Below are 16,193 nucleotides of genomic sequence, written 5' to 3'. Positions count from 1 at the left end.
GCCCAAAACATTATCAACAACTTGGTCCGATCTACTTGGGCAGATTGGAGCCTGTAAAACTCAATAATGCTGGTTTCCATGTAGAAAATATGCTTAAATTTAATCAGATGCCAAGAAACATAGCTTAAAATAATATATAAACTTTCATTACACACGATATAACAACATTTCCTTTAATAAAGATTTTTTGTACATCAGATATTTACTGGGAAACAATTAAAATGTTATATTAAACATCTAGGTAATAAACTTTTACTATATAGCTTTCAGATCATATACTTTCTATTCAAAATCTCTACATATTCTCGTGATGCTTGCAGTACTAGATCTTGATTTACATTTGATTCGTCAGTAGGTCCTAAAGGAGAAGATCTACAGAATCCTGATTCTCAATCATGAGCAACTGAAAAAGAGAAAGAATAATATTCTTTATCTGAAATACTTTGTAGTTAACTAGAAGTTAGTAAAAAAAAGTTGGAATCTTCTGAGTGTTAAAAGGATGAAAAATATCTACATATAACTACAATATAAAATACAAGATTACTATTAAATCAAGTTTGCTCACGATTGCCCATTGAATTAATTACTACTGTGGATAAACACTAGCGCTTCTGGTTTTCTCATTACAAGATGAGATTGCAAGCTGATGGCACAGTCCACCCCTGAACAATCATATACTATCAACTGAAAAATCTAACAGGCAATATCTAGAGTCAAATATATCATGGCAGGTTTAAAACAAGACATTATAAGAACACACAGAAGGGACATCCTGGTTTTCTATCAATATTGTCTGCTTTTCTGTGGAGGGAATAGGAAGGCTGATACCTGAAAGATTACTCTCTGCAAAGCAGCAGAGTAGGGTAATGGCGACAGAGAAGGCTCACCAATGTGGCAAGAACCAAATTGATTTGGGTGCTTATATTCCATGCTAAGAAACCTGGAATTTTACCCAATGGCAAAACCAGTGGCTGGAGATTGAAATGTCACCTGTCAAGGGACAGCTATATGAACTATATAATTGCTTAACTAAGTATTACTGAGACAAGTCTGGTCTGTTTGGTCTTCTACCACTAGCAGAAACAAGAATTTGAGAACGCCCACATTTTCAGATTGACAGTTCCATAGCGATGGCACAAGTGAAGGAAGATTACAGCCAAAAGTGCTAACAGGCATACAGGCTGCAGGTTTTTAAAAAGGTATGAGGGATCCCTGGGTGGCACAGCGGTTTGGCGCCTGTCTTTGGCCCAGGGCACGATCCTGGAGACCCGGGATCGAATCCCACGTCGGGCTCCCTGCATGGAGCCTGCTTCTCCCTCTGCCTGTGTCTCTGCCTCTCTGTCTCTCTCTGTGTGGCTATCATGAATAAATAAATAAAATCTTAAAAAATAAAAATAAAAAAGGTATGAAACACGATGACCAAATGAGGATAAGTCTCTTATTCACTATGTTTATGTTTTACATTTTTTATTAGATATATCTAGACAAAATTTTAACAAGGGGAAGGGATGCCAGTTACTATTTGTGGTTTATTTCAGAAATTAATGACCATCTAAATTTGTGAATTTGGCAACATACCTTCTTTTAGTTCTCTGATTATACTGTCTTCCAACATCTGCTGCATCTGAAATAAGTTAAACGTTACTTACAATGTTCAAGTTAAACAAGAGACATTATTGTAGGAATTTTATTTGCTTATGAAACGTGGTCTGGAAATGATACTTTTAGAAAGTAAAAGCTACAATTTGCTTAAATAGAAAGCTAATCACATAAATAAAATAAATCCCTACTTATTTTAATCTGGATAACTGAGAAGAAACCTATAATGCTGTTTAGAGGATTCTAATAAAAAGTACAATTAATATTGATCAATCGAATATACAGAATTTCTGGAAGAAGAGGACGATGGTGGAGGAGTAGGAGACCCTAGTTTTGTCTGGTGTCTGGGATTCAGCTACATAGGTATCAAATCATTCTGAACACCTGTGGACTCAGACAGAGATCCAAGAAAAGAATTGTTGCAATTCTACAAATAGAACAGCGACCGCTTTCTGCAAGGTAGGAGGTGTGGAGAAATGAATCAGAGGCATATATCAGAAGATTAAACCAGGGCGGCAGGGAACCTCTGGAAGCCAGAAGGCAAGTCCTGGAAAGTGATATAGCAGCAGAGTGCACAACCAGAACTTTTAAGAGGTCTGTTCCAGTGAGGACATCCCTGTCTGAAAGATGCTCAGGTGGCAACGGGGGGCAGCATCCTAAGTGGGACGGACAGTGTGGTCTCAGGATCCCTGGGGGGGGGGTCACAGAAGGAATGGGGGCGGCGCCTGAGTATGGCAGTTGCCAAGGCGTTTGAGCGGGGAAGCCAGTTGCAATCAGTGAGCCCAGGAGTGGGCATTCAGCTCAGTGTTGCCATAAACCCCAAACCGAGGAACAGTCAGGTGACCACTTTCCAAGCAGGAAAAACTGGGCAAGACCTCCTCCTTCCCCCCAGAGGCACAGTGTGAATGGGAGCTACAGGGGTCTGCAAAGTTTGGAAAATCGAAAGGGGGTCTGTGCTTGAGATAAAAATGCTTGGTCACAGGCTGGGTGAATACAGAGTGCAGACAGAAACCAGGGAGACACAGTAGGGAGTGAGATCTTTCAATTCCAGGGCTGGAAATTAGGAGGCCACCATTTTCATTCTCATCCTCTAAAGCTGCCCAGAAAGCCTTCAGGGAACAAAAGCCACAGAGAGCAATCTGGAGCTGCTTACCTGGCCTGGCCCCCTGGCAAGGGTGGTGCAATCCCACCCTAAGCAAAGACACCTAAGAATCAGTGCAACAGGCCTCTCCCTCAGGAGGTCAGCAACAACTTCCTGCTAAGACCAACTTTACTCATCATACAGAGCTGCAGAACTCCAGTGCTAGGGGCAAACAGTATACAGAACTCATGGCTATTTCTCATGACTCCTTAGTCTTTCTATTTTAATTTTCTTTTTGCTTTCAACCATTTTCTTCATTTATCAACTCTTACAATTTACCTTTTTACACTTGCATTCAATCCTTTCACTGCTCTTAATATTATTCCTGTATATATTGAAGTTTTTCTTTCTGTACCATTTCGGGAAGTAGTTCCTTCTAAGAAATAGACTAAAATACAACCAGAATCTACTATACTGCTCTATTCTCTTCATCTGTCTGATTATAATATTGTGAAAATCTATCCTTAATTTTCATATTTACAGTTACCATTCCTATCCTTTCATTGCATTTAATTTATTTTTGCATATAATGAAGTTTTTCATTCTTACCATGTTGGGATTAGTTTTCTTCTAACAAACAGACCAAAATAAACTTATGATATAGTATTATTGCTCTGTTCTGTTCAAACTGGGGCTGATAATAGGGGGTCCCTTTTTATTTTTGACTTTTAATTTCCATTTTTACCACTTACATTCTAGACTTTCCTTGTATTTAATTTTATTTTGTATATATACAAGGTTTCCGCTTAACCATTTGGGGATGCAATTGCATAACAAAAAGACCCGAAAATTCACATAGTATCGGTGTACTGGCTCTGGCCTCTCTTGATCTCTCTAATTCTTTATCCTCCTTTGTTTACCTTTAAATATTGGCTTCGGGTCTCTTCTGATTTGTTTAGCATGTGTATATTTATCTGGGGTCATTCGTGATTTTTTCTATTCTGTTCTCTCACTCATCTCTTCTTCTCTGGACAGAATGACAAGATGGAAAACTCACCGCCACAAGAGAACAAGAGGTAGTACTTGACTGCCTGGAACCTAATCAGCATGGATAGAAGGAAGAGGCTGGAGCGAGAGTTCAGAATAATGACCATCAAGATAATAGCTGGGCTTAAAAGAAACACAGAGGACATTAGAGAATGCCTTTCTGGAGAAATAAAACAACTGATATCTAATCAAGTTGAGAATAAAAAAGGCTAATCTTAGTGAGATGCATCAAAAATGAAGGTTCTAACTGCTAGGATAAATGAGGCTTCACAGAGAAGTAGTGATATAGAAGACAAAACAATGGAGAATAAAGAAGCTGAGGAAAAGCGAGAGAAACAACCACTGGACTATGACAGGAGAATTTGAGAGATGATTCGTACCACACAGCAAAACAATGTTAGAATAATGGGGATCCCAGAAAAAAGAGGGGAAGGAGGGGGCAGAAGGCATATTTGAGCAAATTATAGCAGAGATCTTCCCTCATCTGGGGAAAGAAACAGGCGCTCAAGTGCCAGGAGGCACAGAGAACCTTCCTCAAAATCAATAAAAAAACAGGTCAATATCTCCAATATAATAACAAAGCTTGCAAATTTCAGACCCAAAGAGAAAATCCTGAAAGCAGCTTGGAACACGAGGCCCTGAACCAAGAAGGAGAGAAATATTCAACTGGCAGCGGATCTATCCAAAGAGACCTAGCAGGCCAGAGAGAGCTGGCATGATATACTCAGGGTGCTCAAGGAGAAGAGTCTACAGCCAAGAATCTTATCCAGCAAGGCTCTCATTCAAAATACAAGGGGAGATAAAAAGCTTCCAGCACAAACTGAAACTAAAAGAATTTGTGATCCCTAAAACAGCTTTGCAAGAAGTGGTAAAGGGGAAACTTTAAGCAAACAGAGAGCCCAAAAGTAACACAGACCAGAACACGGACTTTACACATAATACAATGGCACTACATTCATATCTTTCAATCCTTTCTCTGAATGTAAACAAGTCAAATGCCCCAACCAAAACACACAGGGTATCACAGTAGATAAAAAAAAAAGCAAGACCCATTGATATGCTATCTGAAAGAGACTCATTTTAGACACAAAGACAACTTCACATTGAAGGTGAGGGAGTGGAAAACCATTTATCATATTAAAGGACATGAAAAAAAACTGGAGTGGCAATATTTATATCAAACAAATTGGATTTTTTTAAGATTTTATTTATTTATTCATGAGAGACACACAGAGAGCGAAAGGCAGAGGCACAGGCAGCGGGAGAAGCAGGCTCCGTGCGGGGAGCCTGATGTGGGACTAGATCATGACCTGAGCCGAAGGCAGATGCTCAACCACTGAGCCACCTGGTCATCCCACAAATTGGATTTTAAACCAAAGACTGCATTAAGAGAAGAAACAACAACAACAAAAGATGAAGAAACTCACTATGCCATAATTAAAGGGTCTATCCAAAACTAAAATTGGACAATTATAAGTTTTAATGTGTCTAAAGTGGGAGCAGCCAACTATATAAATCAACTTTCTGTTAAGATTTCATTTATTTATTTATTTGACACACACACACACACACACAGAGAACACAGGCAGTGGCAGCAAGAAAGAGAGAAGCAGGCTCCCCACTGAGCAGGCAGCCTGATCAGGGCTTGATCCCAGGACCTTGAGAACATGACCTAAGCCAAAGGCAGAGCCTTAACCGACTGAGCCACCCAGGCCACCTTATAAAGAAATTAATAACAAAAATAAAGGAACACATGGATAGTCATATAATAATAGTAGGTACTTTAACACAACACTACTGTAATGGCCAGATCATCTAAGCAGATGATCCACTAGGACGCAAGGGCTCTGAATGACACATTGCACAAAATGGACTTCACAGATAACTTCAGAGCACTCCATCCTATGACAACAGAATACACATTCTTCTCGGGTGCACATGGAACAAACATTCTGCACAACAGATCACATACTCAGTCACAAATCAGCTCTCAACTGGTACCAAAAGACTGGGATCATTCCCTGCATACTTTCAGACCACAATGCTTTGAAACTGGAACTCAATCTTGACAGGAAATTTGGAAAGAATTCAAATACACAGAGGTTAAAGAATCCAACTGGGGCAGTAAGGCACATTTTAAAACCTCATAGAAACAAATGAAAATGGAAACACAACTGCTCAAAACATTTGGGATGCAGCAAAGGTCATCGAAAGAGGATAGTATATAGCAATGCAAGCCTTTCTCAAGAAATGAGAAAGGTCCTAAATACACAACCTAACCCTACACCTAAACGAGCTGGAAAAGAACAGAATATTAAAGCCTAAAACCAGCAGGAGAAGAAAATTCATAAAGATCAGAGCAGAAATCAATGAAATAGAAACCAAAGGAACAGTAGAACACATCAATGAAGTCAGGAGCTGGTTCTTTGACAGAATTAATAAGATCGATAAACCCCTGGCCAGACATATCAAAAAGAGAACGGAGCCAAAAAATTAGGCAATCTAGAAGAAATGGACGCATTCCTGGAAAGCCACAAACTACCAAAACTGGAACAGGAAGAAACAGAAAACCTGAACAGGCCAATAACCAGGGAGGAAATTGAAGCAGTCATCAAAAACCTCCCAAGACACAAAGGTCCAGGGCCAGATGGCTTCCCAGGGGAATCCTATCAAACGTTTAAAGAAGAAACAATGCCTATTCTACTAAAGCTGTTTGGAAAGATAGAAAGGGATGGAGTACTTGCAAATTCGTTCTATGAGGCCAGCATCACCTTAATTCCAAAACCAGACAAAGACCCACCAAAAAGAATTACAGACCAATATCCCTGATGAACATGGATGCAAAAATTCTCAACAAGATACTAGCCAATCGGATCCAACAGTACATTAAGAAAATTATTCACCATGACCGAGTAGGATTTATCCCCGGGACACAAGGCTGGTTCAACACTCGTAAAACAATCAATGTGATTTATCATATCAGCAAGTGAAAAACCAAGAACCATATGATCCTCTCTTTAGATGCAGAGAAAGGATTTGACAAAATACAGCATCCATTCCTGATCAAAACTCTTCAGAGTGTAGGGATAGAGGGAACATTCTTCAACATCTTAAAAGCCATCTACGAAAAGACCACAGCAAATATCATTCTCAATGGGGAATCACTGGGAGCCTTTCCCCTAAGATCAGGAACAAGACAGGGATGTCTACTCTCACCACTGCTATTCAACATAGTCCTGGAAGTCCTAGCCTCAGCAATCAGACAACAAAAAGACATTAAAGGTATTCAAATTGGCAAAGAAGTCAAACTCTCCCTCTTTGCCGATGACATGATACTCTACATAGAAAACCTAAAAGCCTCCACCCCAAGATTGATAGAACTCATACAGCAATTTGGCAGCGTGGCAGGATACAAAATCAATGCCCAGAAATCAATGGCATTTCTATACACTAACAATGAGACTGAAGAAAGAGAAATTAAGGAGTCAATCCCATTTACAATTGCACCCAAAAGCATAAGATACCTAGGAATAAACCTAACCAGAGACGTAAAGGACCTATACCCTAAAAAGTATAGAACACTTCTGAAAGAAATTGAGGAAGACACAAAGAGATGGAAAAATATTCCGTGCTCATGGATTGGCAGAATTAATATTGTGAAAATGTCAATATTACCCAGGGCAATTTACACGTTTAATGCAATCCCTATGAAAATACCATGGACTTTCTTCAGAGAGCTACAACAAATTATTTTAAGATTTGTGTGGAATCAGAAGACCCCGAATAGCCAGGGGAATTTTAAAAAAGAAAACCACATCTGGGGAAATAAGATCATGAATGAAAGAAGACAGATCACGACCAGCACCAGAGAAATACAGACAACTATAAGAACACATTCTGAGCAACTATATGCCAACAAACTAAGCAATCTGGAAGAAATGGATCCCTTCCTACCAAAACTGAAACAGGAAGACACAGGAAACCTGAACAGACCCATAACCAGCAAGGAAATGGGAGCACTCATCAAATATCTGCCAACAACCAAGAGTCCAGGACCAGGTGGCTTCCCAGGAGAATTCTACCACACATTCCAGGAAGAATTAATCTATTCTTCGGAGCTGTTTATAAAAATTAGAAATGGAAGGGAAACCTTCCAGCGTTCTCTGTGAGGCCAGCATTACTCTGATCGCAAAACCAGAGCAAGACCCCACCCAAAAGGAGAATTACACTCCAATATCCCTGATGAACATGGATGCCAAAATTTTCACCAAGACACTGGCTGGGAGGATTCAACAGTACATTAAAGGATTATTCACCATGTCCAAGTGGGTTTTATGCCTGGGCTGCAAGGGTGATTCGACATCTGCAGATGAATCAATGTGATACACTACAGAAATAAAAGAAAGGATAAGAACCATAGGATCCTCTCAAGAGATGCAGAAAAAGCAGTTGACAAAGTGCAGCACCCTTTCCGGATCAATACTCTTCGCAGTGCAGGGAGGGGGGGGAGCATATCTCAATATCATAAAAGCCATCTACGAAAAGCCCACACCTGATGCCATTCTTAAGGGGAAAAACTGAGAGCTTTGCCACTAAGGTCAGGAACACGACAGGGAAGTCCACTCTCTGGACAACCAGTGTTGTTCGACATAGCCTCAGCATTTAGACAACAAAAAGAAATAAAAAGGCGTCTGAATCAGAAAAGAACTCAAACTCTCACTTTTCTCAGAGGACATGATATCCTATGTGGAAAACCCAAAAGACTCCACCCCAACGTTGCTAGGACCCTTTCCTGAATTCAGCAAAGCAGCAGGATAGGAAATCCATGCACAGAAATCAGTTGCATTTCTATACACTAACAATGAGATGGAAGAAAGAGAAACTGAGGAGTCGATTCCATTGACCATTGCAGCAAACACCATAAGATGCCTAGGAATAAACCTACCCAGAGAGACAAAGGATCTATACTCTGAAGATGACAGGACATTCTGGAAAGAAATTGAGAAAGGTGTAAAGAACTGGAAATACATTCCATGCTCATGGATTGAAAGAATTAAATATTGTTAAAATGTTTATGCTAGCTCCATCAATCTATATATTCAATGCAATCTCTATCAAAATACTACCAACTCCTTTTATACAGCTGGAGTAAATAACGGTAAGATTTGTTTGGAACCTTAGAAGACCCCGAATAGCCAAACATATGTTGATAGAGGTAGCCATAGCTGGTGGCATTACAAGCCGGACTTCAAGCTCTATTTTAAAGCTGTGATCAACAAGACAGTATGGTACTGGCACAAAAGCAGACATGTCGATCAATGGCCCAGAAGAGAAAACCCAGAAGTGGACCCTCAACTCTATGGTCCACTCCTCTTCAACAATACTGGAAAGAAAATCCAATGGAGACAAAGCAGTCTCTTCAACAAATGGTGTGGGAAATCAGACCACCACATGTAGAAGAATAAAACGGGACCATTTTCTTATGCTATACACAAAAATAGAGTCAAAATGGATGAAACACCCAAATGTGAGATAGGAATCCATCAAAATCCTAGAGGAGAACACAGCCAGCAACCTCTGTGACCTCGGCTGCCGCAACTTCTTGCTAGAACATGTCACCAGATCCCAAAATGACCTACTGGGAATTCATCAAGATAAAAAGCTTTTGCACAGCAAGGAAACAGTTGACAAAACCAAAAGACAACTGACAGAATGGGAGAAGGTGTTTGCAAATGCCTTATCAGATAAAAGGCTGGTATGCAAAGTCTATAAAGAGCTGATCAAAGTCAACACCCAAAGAAAGATAACCCAATGAAGAAATGGGCAGAAGAAATGAAAGGACATGTCTCCAAAGAAGACATACATATGGCCAACAGACACATGAAAACATGCTCAACATCAGCTGGCACTAGAGAAATACAAATCAAAACCACGGTGAGTTTCCCCCTCACACCTTTCATAATGGCCAAAATTAGCAAGTCTGGAAATGACAGATGTTGGCGGGAATGCAGAGAAAGGGGGATCCTCTTATGATGTTGGTGAGAATACAACCTGGTGCAGCTCCTCTGGAAATCAGTACCGGAGGTTCCTCAAAGAGTTGAAAAAGGAGCTACCTATGTAAAACCCAGCAATTGCGCTAGAAGGTATGAATCCCGAAGATCACTTTGGTCGGGATCCAAAGGGGCACCTGCACCCATATGTTTATACCAGTAATATCCTCAATAGCCAACCTGAGAGATATGGATGTTCTTTGAAAGAGGTATGCATAAAGAAGATGTGATGTAGATATAAATAAATAAGTATCTATTTATTAGACAGAGAGAGAGAGGGAGGGAGAGAGAGAACAGAATATTACTCAGCCAATAAATAATTAAATCTTGGGACCCCTGGGTGGCTCAGTGGCTGAGAGTAGGCCTTTGGCTCCGGGCATGATATATATATCGTAACATTATAAGCTAGTTAATTGAATTTAAATAAAAAATAGTAAAGAAACCAATGGAGCTAGGAATGTGAAATAAAAGAATATACATAACTTCTGAAGGATCTTTGTAACTTCTGTTACAAAATTGTAAACAAGAGTCATTTTACACTTTAATAGTTTGTGATTTTCAGAAAAAGTGCCCTTTATGAGAGATTAATCATTTGTTTAATAAATTATTCCTCCGAATGAACTTTCCACTTTTGCACTTTTGCACTTTTGATTTTGCACTCAACAAAATCTTGAGGTATGTTGTATGCTCTATTTTTCAGCACAGACTCTTAAATACATAAAACAATGGAAGTGGGACTACATAAAGTCATGTGGAATTTCTCCCGGTAATATTGAGTAAAACTATTTTGTTATCTATATGATGACTGATGTACTTCTTTTCATGTGAACACAGAGATTTCAGAAAATCTGCTTCAGGAAAGGAAAAAATATAAGCTAGCACTAGTTTTCCAACTTAGTTTCGCATTGATACGTTTCTAGAATTAGAAACAAGGAAAAGAAATTTTAACTGTAACTTTGTTTCCTTTCTATGAATTAGGACCAATTTTTGAAGCACCTGACTTACTATAGTTATCATTATCTACTTAATTATGAAATATTTAGGAATATTTCAGACTACAGTTGACCTTTGAGCAACACAGTGGTTAGGTGCACTTACCCCCGTGCAGTCAAAACTCTGTATAATTTCTGATTCTCCCAAAATTTAATTACTAATAACCTACTGTTGATGGGAAGCCTTACCAATAACACAGTCCATTAATACATGGTTTGTACATTACATGTGTTATATAATATATTCTTAAAATAAAGTAAGCTAGAGAAAAAAAGGTTATTGAGAAAAACATAAGAGAAAATACAGTACAACACAACAGCCAAGAAAGTCCATGTGTAGGCTAACTAGACCTGCAGCTTCAATTCCATGTTGGTCAAGGATCAAATGTGCATTACAAATATTCCCATCTAGAATGCTCTTATTTCTTATAAAAGGCATCCTCTCATTGAATTCCCAAAATAGGGTCTAAATACGGTACTAAGTGGTGCCTAGGTGGCCCAGTCACTTAAGTGCCTGCCTTCATTTCCTTAAGGAACGATCAAAGGAATATAATGATCTTTTCGCCAAAAGTCTTTTCCTAAATACTTGCTTCTGTGACCCTGGTTTATTTCCAGGTGAGAATTGAGTTAGATGGTAGAAATAGCTTGCAATCCATTAATAAAGAGAACATATTTGCAATTTTATTTATACTTTTCCATTTATCAAAAACATAAGAGGGTAAGAAAATTATACACATAAAAACAACGTATCAGCAAATTTTAATTCGAAGACTCATTAATTAGAAGGATTTTCTCATAACAGTTTGTTTCCAAACTACCAATCATAGAAATCTAAGGTTCCATTGGGGATACTGTAGGATTGAGGGACAAAAGTCTCCAGCTGTAGTCTCATCTCTCTTTTAGCTACACAGCTCCACTGGTCTCGGTTTTGTATAATACAGTTTAATGCAAAAACAGAAACAAACAAAAAAACAAAACAAAACAAAAACAAATTAAGTTCCATTCTTTGAAAAAAATATTGTTTTCCAAAAGGTAGTCACTAATTTAGTCAAAGTCCCTAATTTTTTTATTTTAATTTTTATTTATTTATGATAGTCACAGAGAGAGAGAGACAGAGACACAGGCAGAGGGAGAAGCAGGCTCCATGCACTGGGAGCCTGATGTGGGATTCGATCCCGGGTCTCCAGGATCACGCCATGGGTCAAAGGCAGACGCCAAACTGCTGCGCCACCCAGGGATCCCAAAGTCCCTAATTTTACATAAGAGACAAGAAGGCCTCAGAAAGATTGCAGTTTGCCTCAGGTCAAAAGACCAAAGAGTTGCAGGCCAGGAATGTGCTTTAGGTCCTCCTGAGCTGAGAGTTTTTATGCCAGTTACTTCATCATCTTCAGGAAAAATACCTACATTTTTAACTATAACTGACTGAAAATGAACACATAAAAGTTTGTCATGTGGCTCAATAACGACTAGGCATGAGGCACAAAACAGCTTTCTAATTAAATTATAAATTTTAAAGTCTAAAGTGTAATTTAAATTATAAATTTTAATGTTTTATGAATAAAAATACAGCAATGGAAATGATCTTTACTCCTATTGGGAACAGTTAATAGACTGCATTTATAAGCACAAATTTTTTAAACCACAAGACACGGAACTTGAAGGAGAAAATCTTTAGTTGAACCAAAGAGGCTGAAATGGAGGAAACTCTTCCTGGAAAGAATTATTCTTTTCCTCCAGATAAAACTTGGTTTACCAAAATCAATCAACAAATGAGTTATCTATGTTGTGGATTATTAAACACAAAACAGACTTCTCTTTACCACCTAGTATGCTCTGTCCAACCTCTCATCATTATGAGAGTTGGTATGTACAAAAGACAGGACTAACTTTAATTTAAATCCAGTCAGAAATTAGAGGTAAACCATCATTACCCACAAGTGGATTTATCTCTACCTCCCTCACAGCAGGAAGGGAGATTTGCCTAATGAGTGAATTGGGGAGAAGGCACTAGGCAGTGCTTAGGAGATTCCAAATCTCTTTTTTGAAAAGATGTGCTCACCCATGGTAACATGAATTCAGGTCTGCTCTCATCTTCGTGGGATGGGCATCAAACATTTGTTTCCTCCATTTACAACTGTGTGGGGAAGTGCCTAATTTGGGATAAAGAATTGGGAAGCCCACTGTGGCTACATACCCACCCAAACCACATCCTCCAATCTGTTAGCATGTATTAGTAACAAAGGCTACTAAGTTTAACTCCATCTGCCTGACTCCTGTGCTCTGAACTCAGAAAAAGAAGAGCACTGTCCTCTGCCACCTACCCCACCACAGCTCCAATGAGAGAAATGACCAGACAATACTTTGAAAAATGTTCCTTCTTGCTTGACTTTATAACTAACATTCATTGTTCAAAGCAACATATTTTGAAGAGGGAAAAGTTGGAAAGAACAATTTTAGAAACAAGCAGAGAAAGTCAGACAAAACGAGGAGACAGAGGAGTATGTTCTAAATGAAAGAACAAGGCCACGAGATAGAACCTCAGAAAAACAACGAAATGAAACAGAGATAAGGAGTCAGCCTGATAAAGAGTTCAAAGTAATGGTCACAGAGATGCTCAGCAAACTTGGAAGAATGGACGGATTCAGTGAGAACTTCAACAAAGAGAAAATATACAAAAGAACCAATTAGGGCTGAAGAATACAATAACTGAAATGAAAAATACACCAGACACAATCGACAGCAGATTAAAAGATGTGAAGAACAGATCAGCAATCTGCAAGAAAGGGTAGTAAAAATCATCCAAGCTGAAAAGCAAAAAGAAGAAATAATTTGAAAAATTAAGATACAGGGACCTCTGGAATAGCATCAAGTATAATAAAACTCACATTAGAGAGGTCCCAGAAAAAGAAGAGAGAAAAGGGTGAAGAACTTATTTGAAGAAAGAATACCTAAAAACTTCCCTAACCTGGGGAAGAAAACAGGCCTCCAGGCCCAGGAAGCATTGCCAGTCCCAAATAAAAGGAACCCAAAGAGTTTCACACCAAGACACATAATAACAAGTCAAAAATGAAAGAGAAAAGGAGAATCTTAAAAGCAGAAAAAAAGAAAAGAAAAGAAAAGAAAAGAAAAGAAAAGAAAAGAAAAGAAAAGAAAAGAAAAGAAAAGGAAAAGCAATTAGTTATATCAAAGCGAACCACTACAGGGATATCAGTGGATTTTTCAGCCAAAACTGTGGCATGCACTCTGGAAAACTGTGTGGAGGTTCCTCAAAGAGTTAAAAATAGACCTGCCCTACGACCCAGCAATTGCACTGCTGGGGATTTACCTCAAAGATACAGATGCAGTGAAACAGCAGGACACCTGCACCCCGATGTTTCTAGCGGCAATGTCCCCAATAGCCAAACTGTGGAAGGAGCCTCGGTGCCCATCGAAAGATGAATGGATAAAGAAGATGTGGTCTACGTATACAATGGAATATTACTCAGCCATTAGAAACGACAAATACCCACCGTTTGCTTCAACGTGGAGGGACCTCAAGGGTATTGTGCTGAGTGAAATAAGTCCATCGGAGAAGGACAGACATTATAATGGTCTCATTCATTTGGGGAATATAAAATTTAGTGAAAGGGAATAAAGGGAGAGAAAATGAGTGAAAATATCGCTGAGGGTGACAAAACATGAGAGACACCTAACTCTGGCAAATGAACAAGGTGTAGTGTAAGGGGAGGTGGGCGGGGGGTTGGGGTGACTGGGTGATAGGCACTGCGCGGGGCACTTGGGATGAGCACTGGGTGTTATGCTAAATGTTGGCAAATTGAACTCCAATAAAAATCGGAGAAGGACAAACATTATATGGTCTCATTCATTTGGGGAATATAAATAATAGTGAAAGGGAATGGAAGGGAAGGGAGAAGAAATGGGTAGGAAATATCAGAAAGGGAGACAGAACGTGAAGACTCCTAACTCTGGGAAATGAACTAGGGGTGGTGGAAGGGGAGGAGGGCAGGGGATGGGGGTGAATGGGTGATGGGCACTGAGGGGGGCACTTGACGGGATGAGCACTGGGTGTTATTCTGTATGTTGGTAAATTGAACACCAATAAAAAAGAAATTTATCATATAAAAAGAAAGTTAAAAAAAAAGAAAAGAAATTGTCACATGATATTTTCCAAGTGCTAAGAGGAAAAAACCTAGGATATTTTTGGCAGGTTTATAATTCAGAACTGAAAGAAAGATAAAGAGTTTCCCACACAAAACTTAAAGAAGTTCATCACCACTAAATAGGTCTTATAAGAGATGTTAAAAGGACTTCTTTAATCAGAAAAGGCCAGGGTACCTGGACGGCTGTCAGTGAAGAGTCTTCCAGGACCCTGGGATCAAGCTCTGCAAGGGACTCCCTGTTCCCTGCTCAGAGAGGAGCCTGCTTCTCCCTCTCCCTCTGCCCCTCCCTCCCCTTCACTTGTGTTCTCACTCACTCTGCTCTCAAAGAAAGAAAGAAAGAAAGAAAGAAAGACCATAACTAGAAATAAGAAAATAATGAGACAGTTTTATCATAAAAACAAACATACAGTAAAGGTAATAGACCAATCATTTTTATAAAGCCAGTATGAGGGTTACAAGACAAAAGGAATAATATCTATTATATCTACAGTAACTAGTTAAGGGATACACAAAATACAAAGGTGTAAACTATGACATCAAATTTATAAAACAAGGCAGAGTGTAAAAATGCAGTGTTTTTAAAATCTGTTTGAACTGAAGTAACCATCAACTTAAAAGAGATTGCTATACATACACAGGATGTTATATATGAACTTCATGGTAATCACAAACCAAATATTTATAACGGATACACAAAAGGAAGAAAAGCATCCAAACATAATACTAAAAGTCATTGAATCAGAAGAGAATAGAGCAAGAAAACAAGGAAGTCGAATGAAAGAACAAGACTAAGGCTTCATTTAACATGAGTCTATGCTACATTTTTCTACATTAATAAAACCACGAATATACTATCAAAATCATAAGCCTATGTGCATTGATTGAAATGGGTATTTTAACAACAATGATACATAATGGAAATGGGTTGTTATTAAAGGCTCCCTATCACTGCCATCTTAGTCATCAATCATTCAAGTGATGGCATCAAGGTAAATATATGTGAATTTCATTTGAAATATCCAATTATTTGTGGGGTGCCTGGGTGGCACAGTCAGTTAAGTGTCAGAATCTTGATTTTGGCCCAGGTCATGATCTTAGGGTCATGAGATCCGGCTCCACTCTGAGCATGGAGCCTGCCTAAGAGTCTCTCTTCTCTCTTTCCCATTGCCCTTTACCACCTGCTTGCTTTCCTTCATTTTCTCTCTCTCTCTCTCTCTCAAAACAAAAAAAAAGAAAGAATCAAATATTTCTTTGACTTACTTAT

At 38.9% G+C, this 16,193-nt stretch overlaps 1 protein-coding gene across 3 annotated transcripts in view; it reads right to left on the bottom strand.

The window, feature by feature from the left end:
* Positions 1-152: 152 nt before the first annotated feature.
* LOC119879181 (ankyrin repeat domain-containing protein 26-like) overlaps positions 153-16,193 on the bottom strand; it is a 41,904-nt gene continuing 25,863 nt past the window's right edge. For 2 of the 3 annotated variants that reach the window (XM_038589591.1, XM_038589593.1), the window contains 2 exons: positions 1,579-1,624; positions 153-403 (listed from right to left, as the gene is read on the bottom strand). In XM_038589591.1, coding sequence (XP_038445519.1) covers positions 390-403; positions 1,579-1,624 — 60 coding nt within the window. In that variant the 3' untranslated portion in view covers positions 153-389. The remainder of the gene's footprint in view (positions 404-1,578; positions 1,625-16,193) is intronic. The other variant, XM_038589592.1, reaches the window with a different exon arrangement.

This window comes from Canis lupus, unplaced genomic scaffold, assembly GCF_011100685.1.
Source record: "Canis lupus familiaris isolate Mischka breed German Shepherd unplaced genomic scaffold, alternate assembly UU_Cfam_GSD_1.0 chrUn_S367H527, whole genome shotgun sequence".
Classification (NCBI taxonomy): Eukaryota; Metazoa; Chordata; class Mammalia; order Carnivora; family Canidae; genus Canis; species Canis lupus.
The sequence above is the reverse complement of the archived record's forward strand: the minus strand, read 5'-3'. Positions and strand labels throughout refer to the sequence as shown.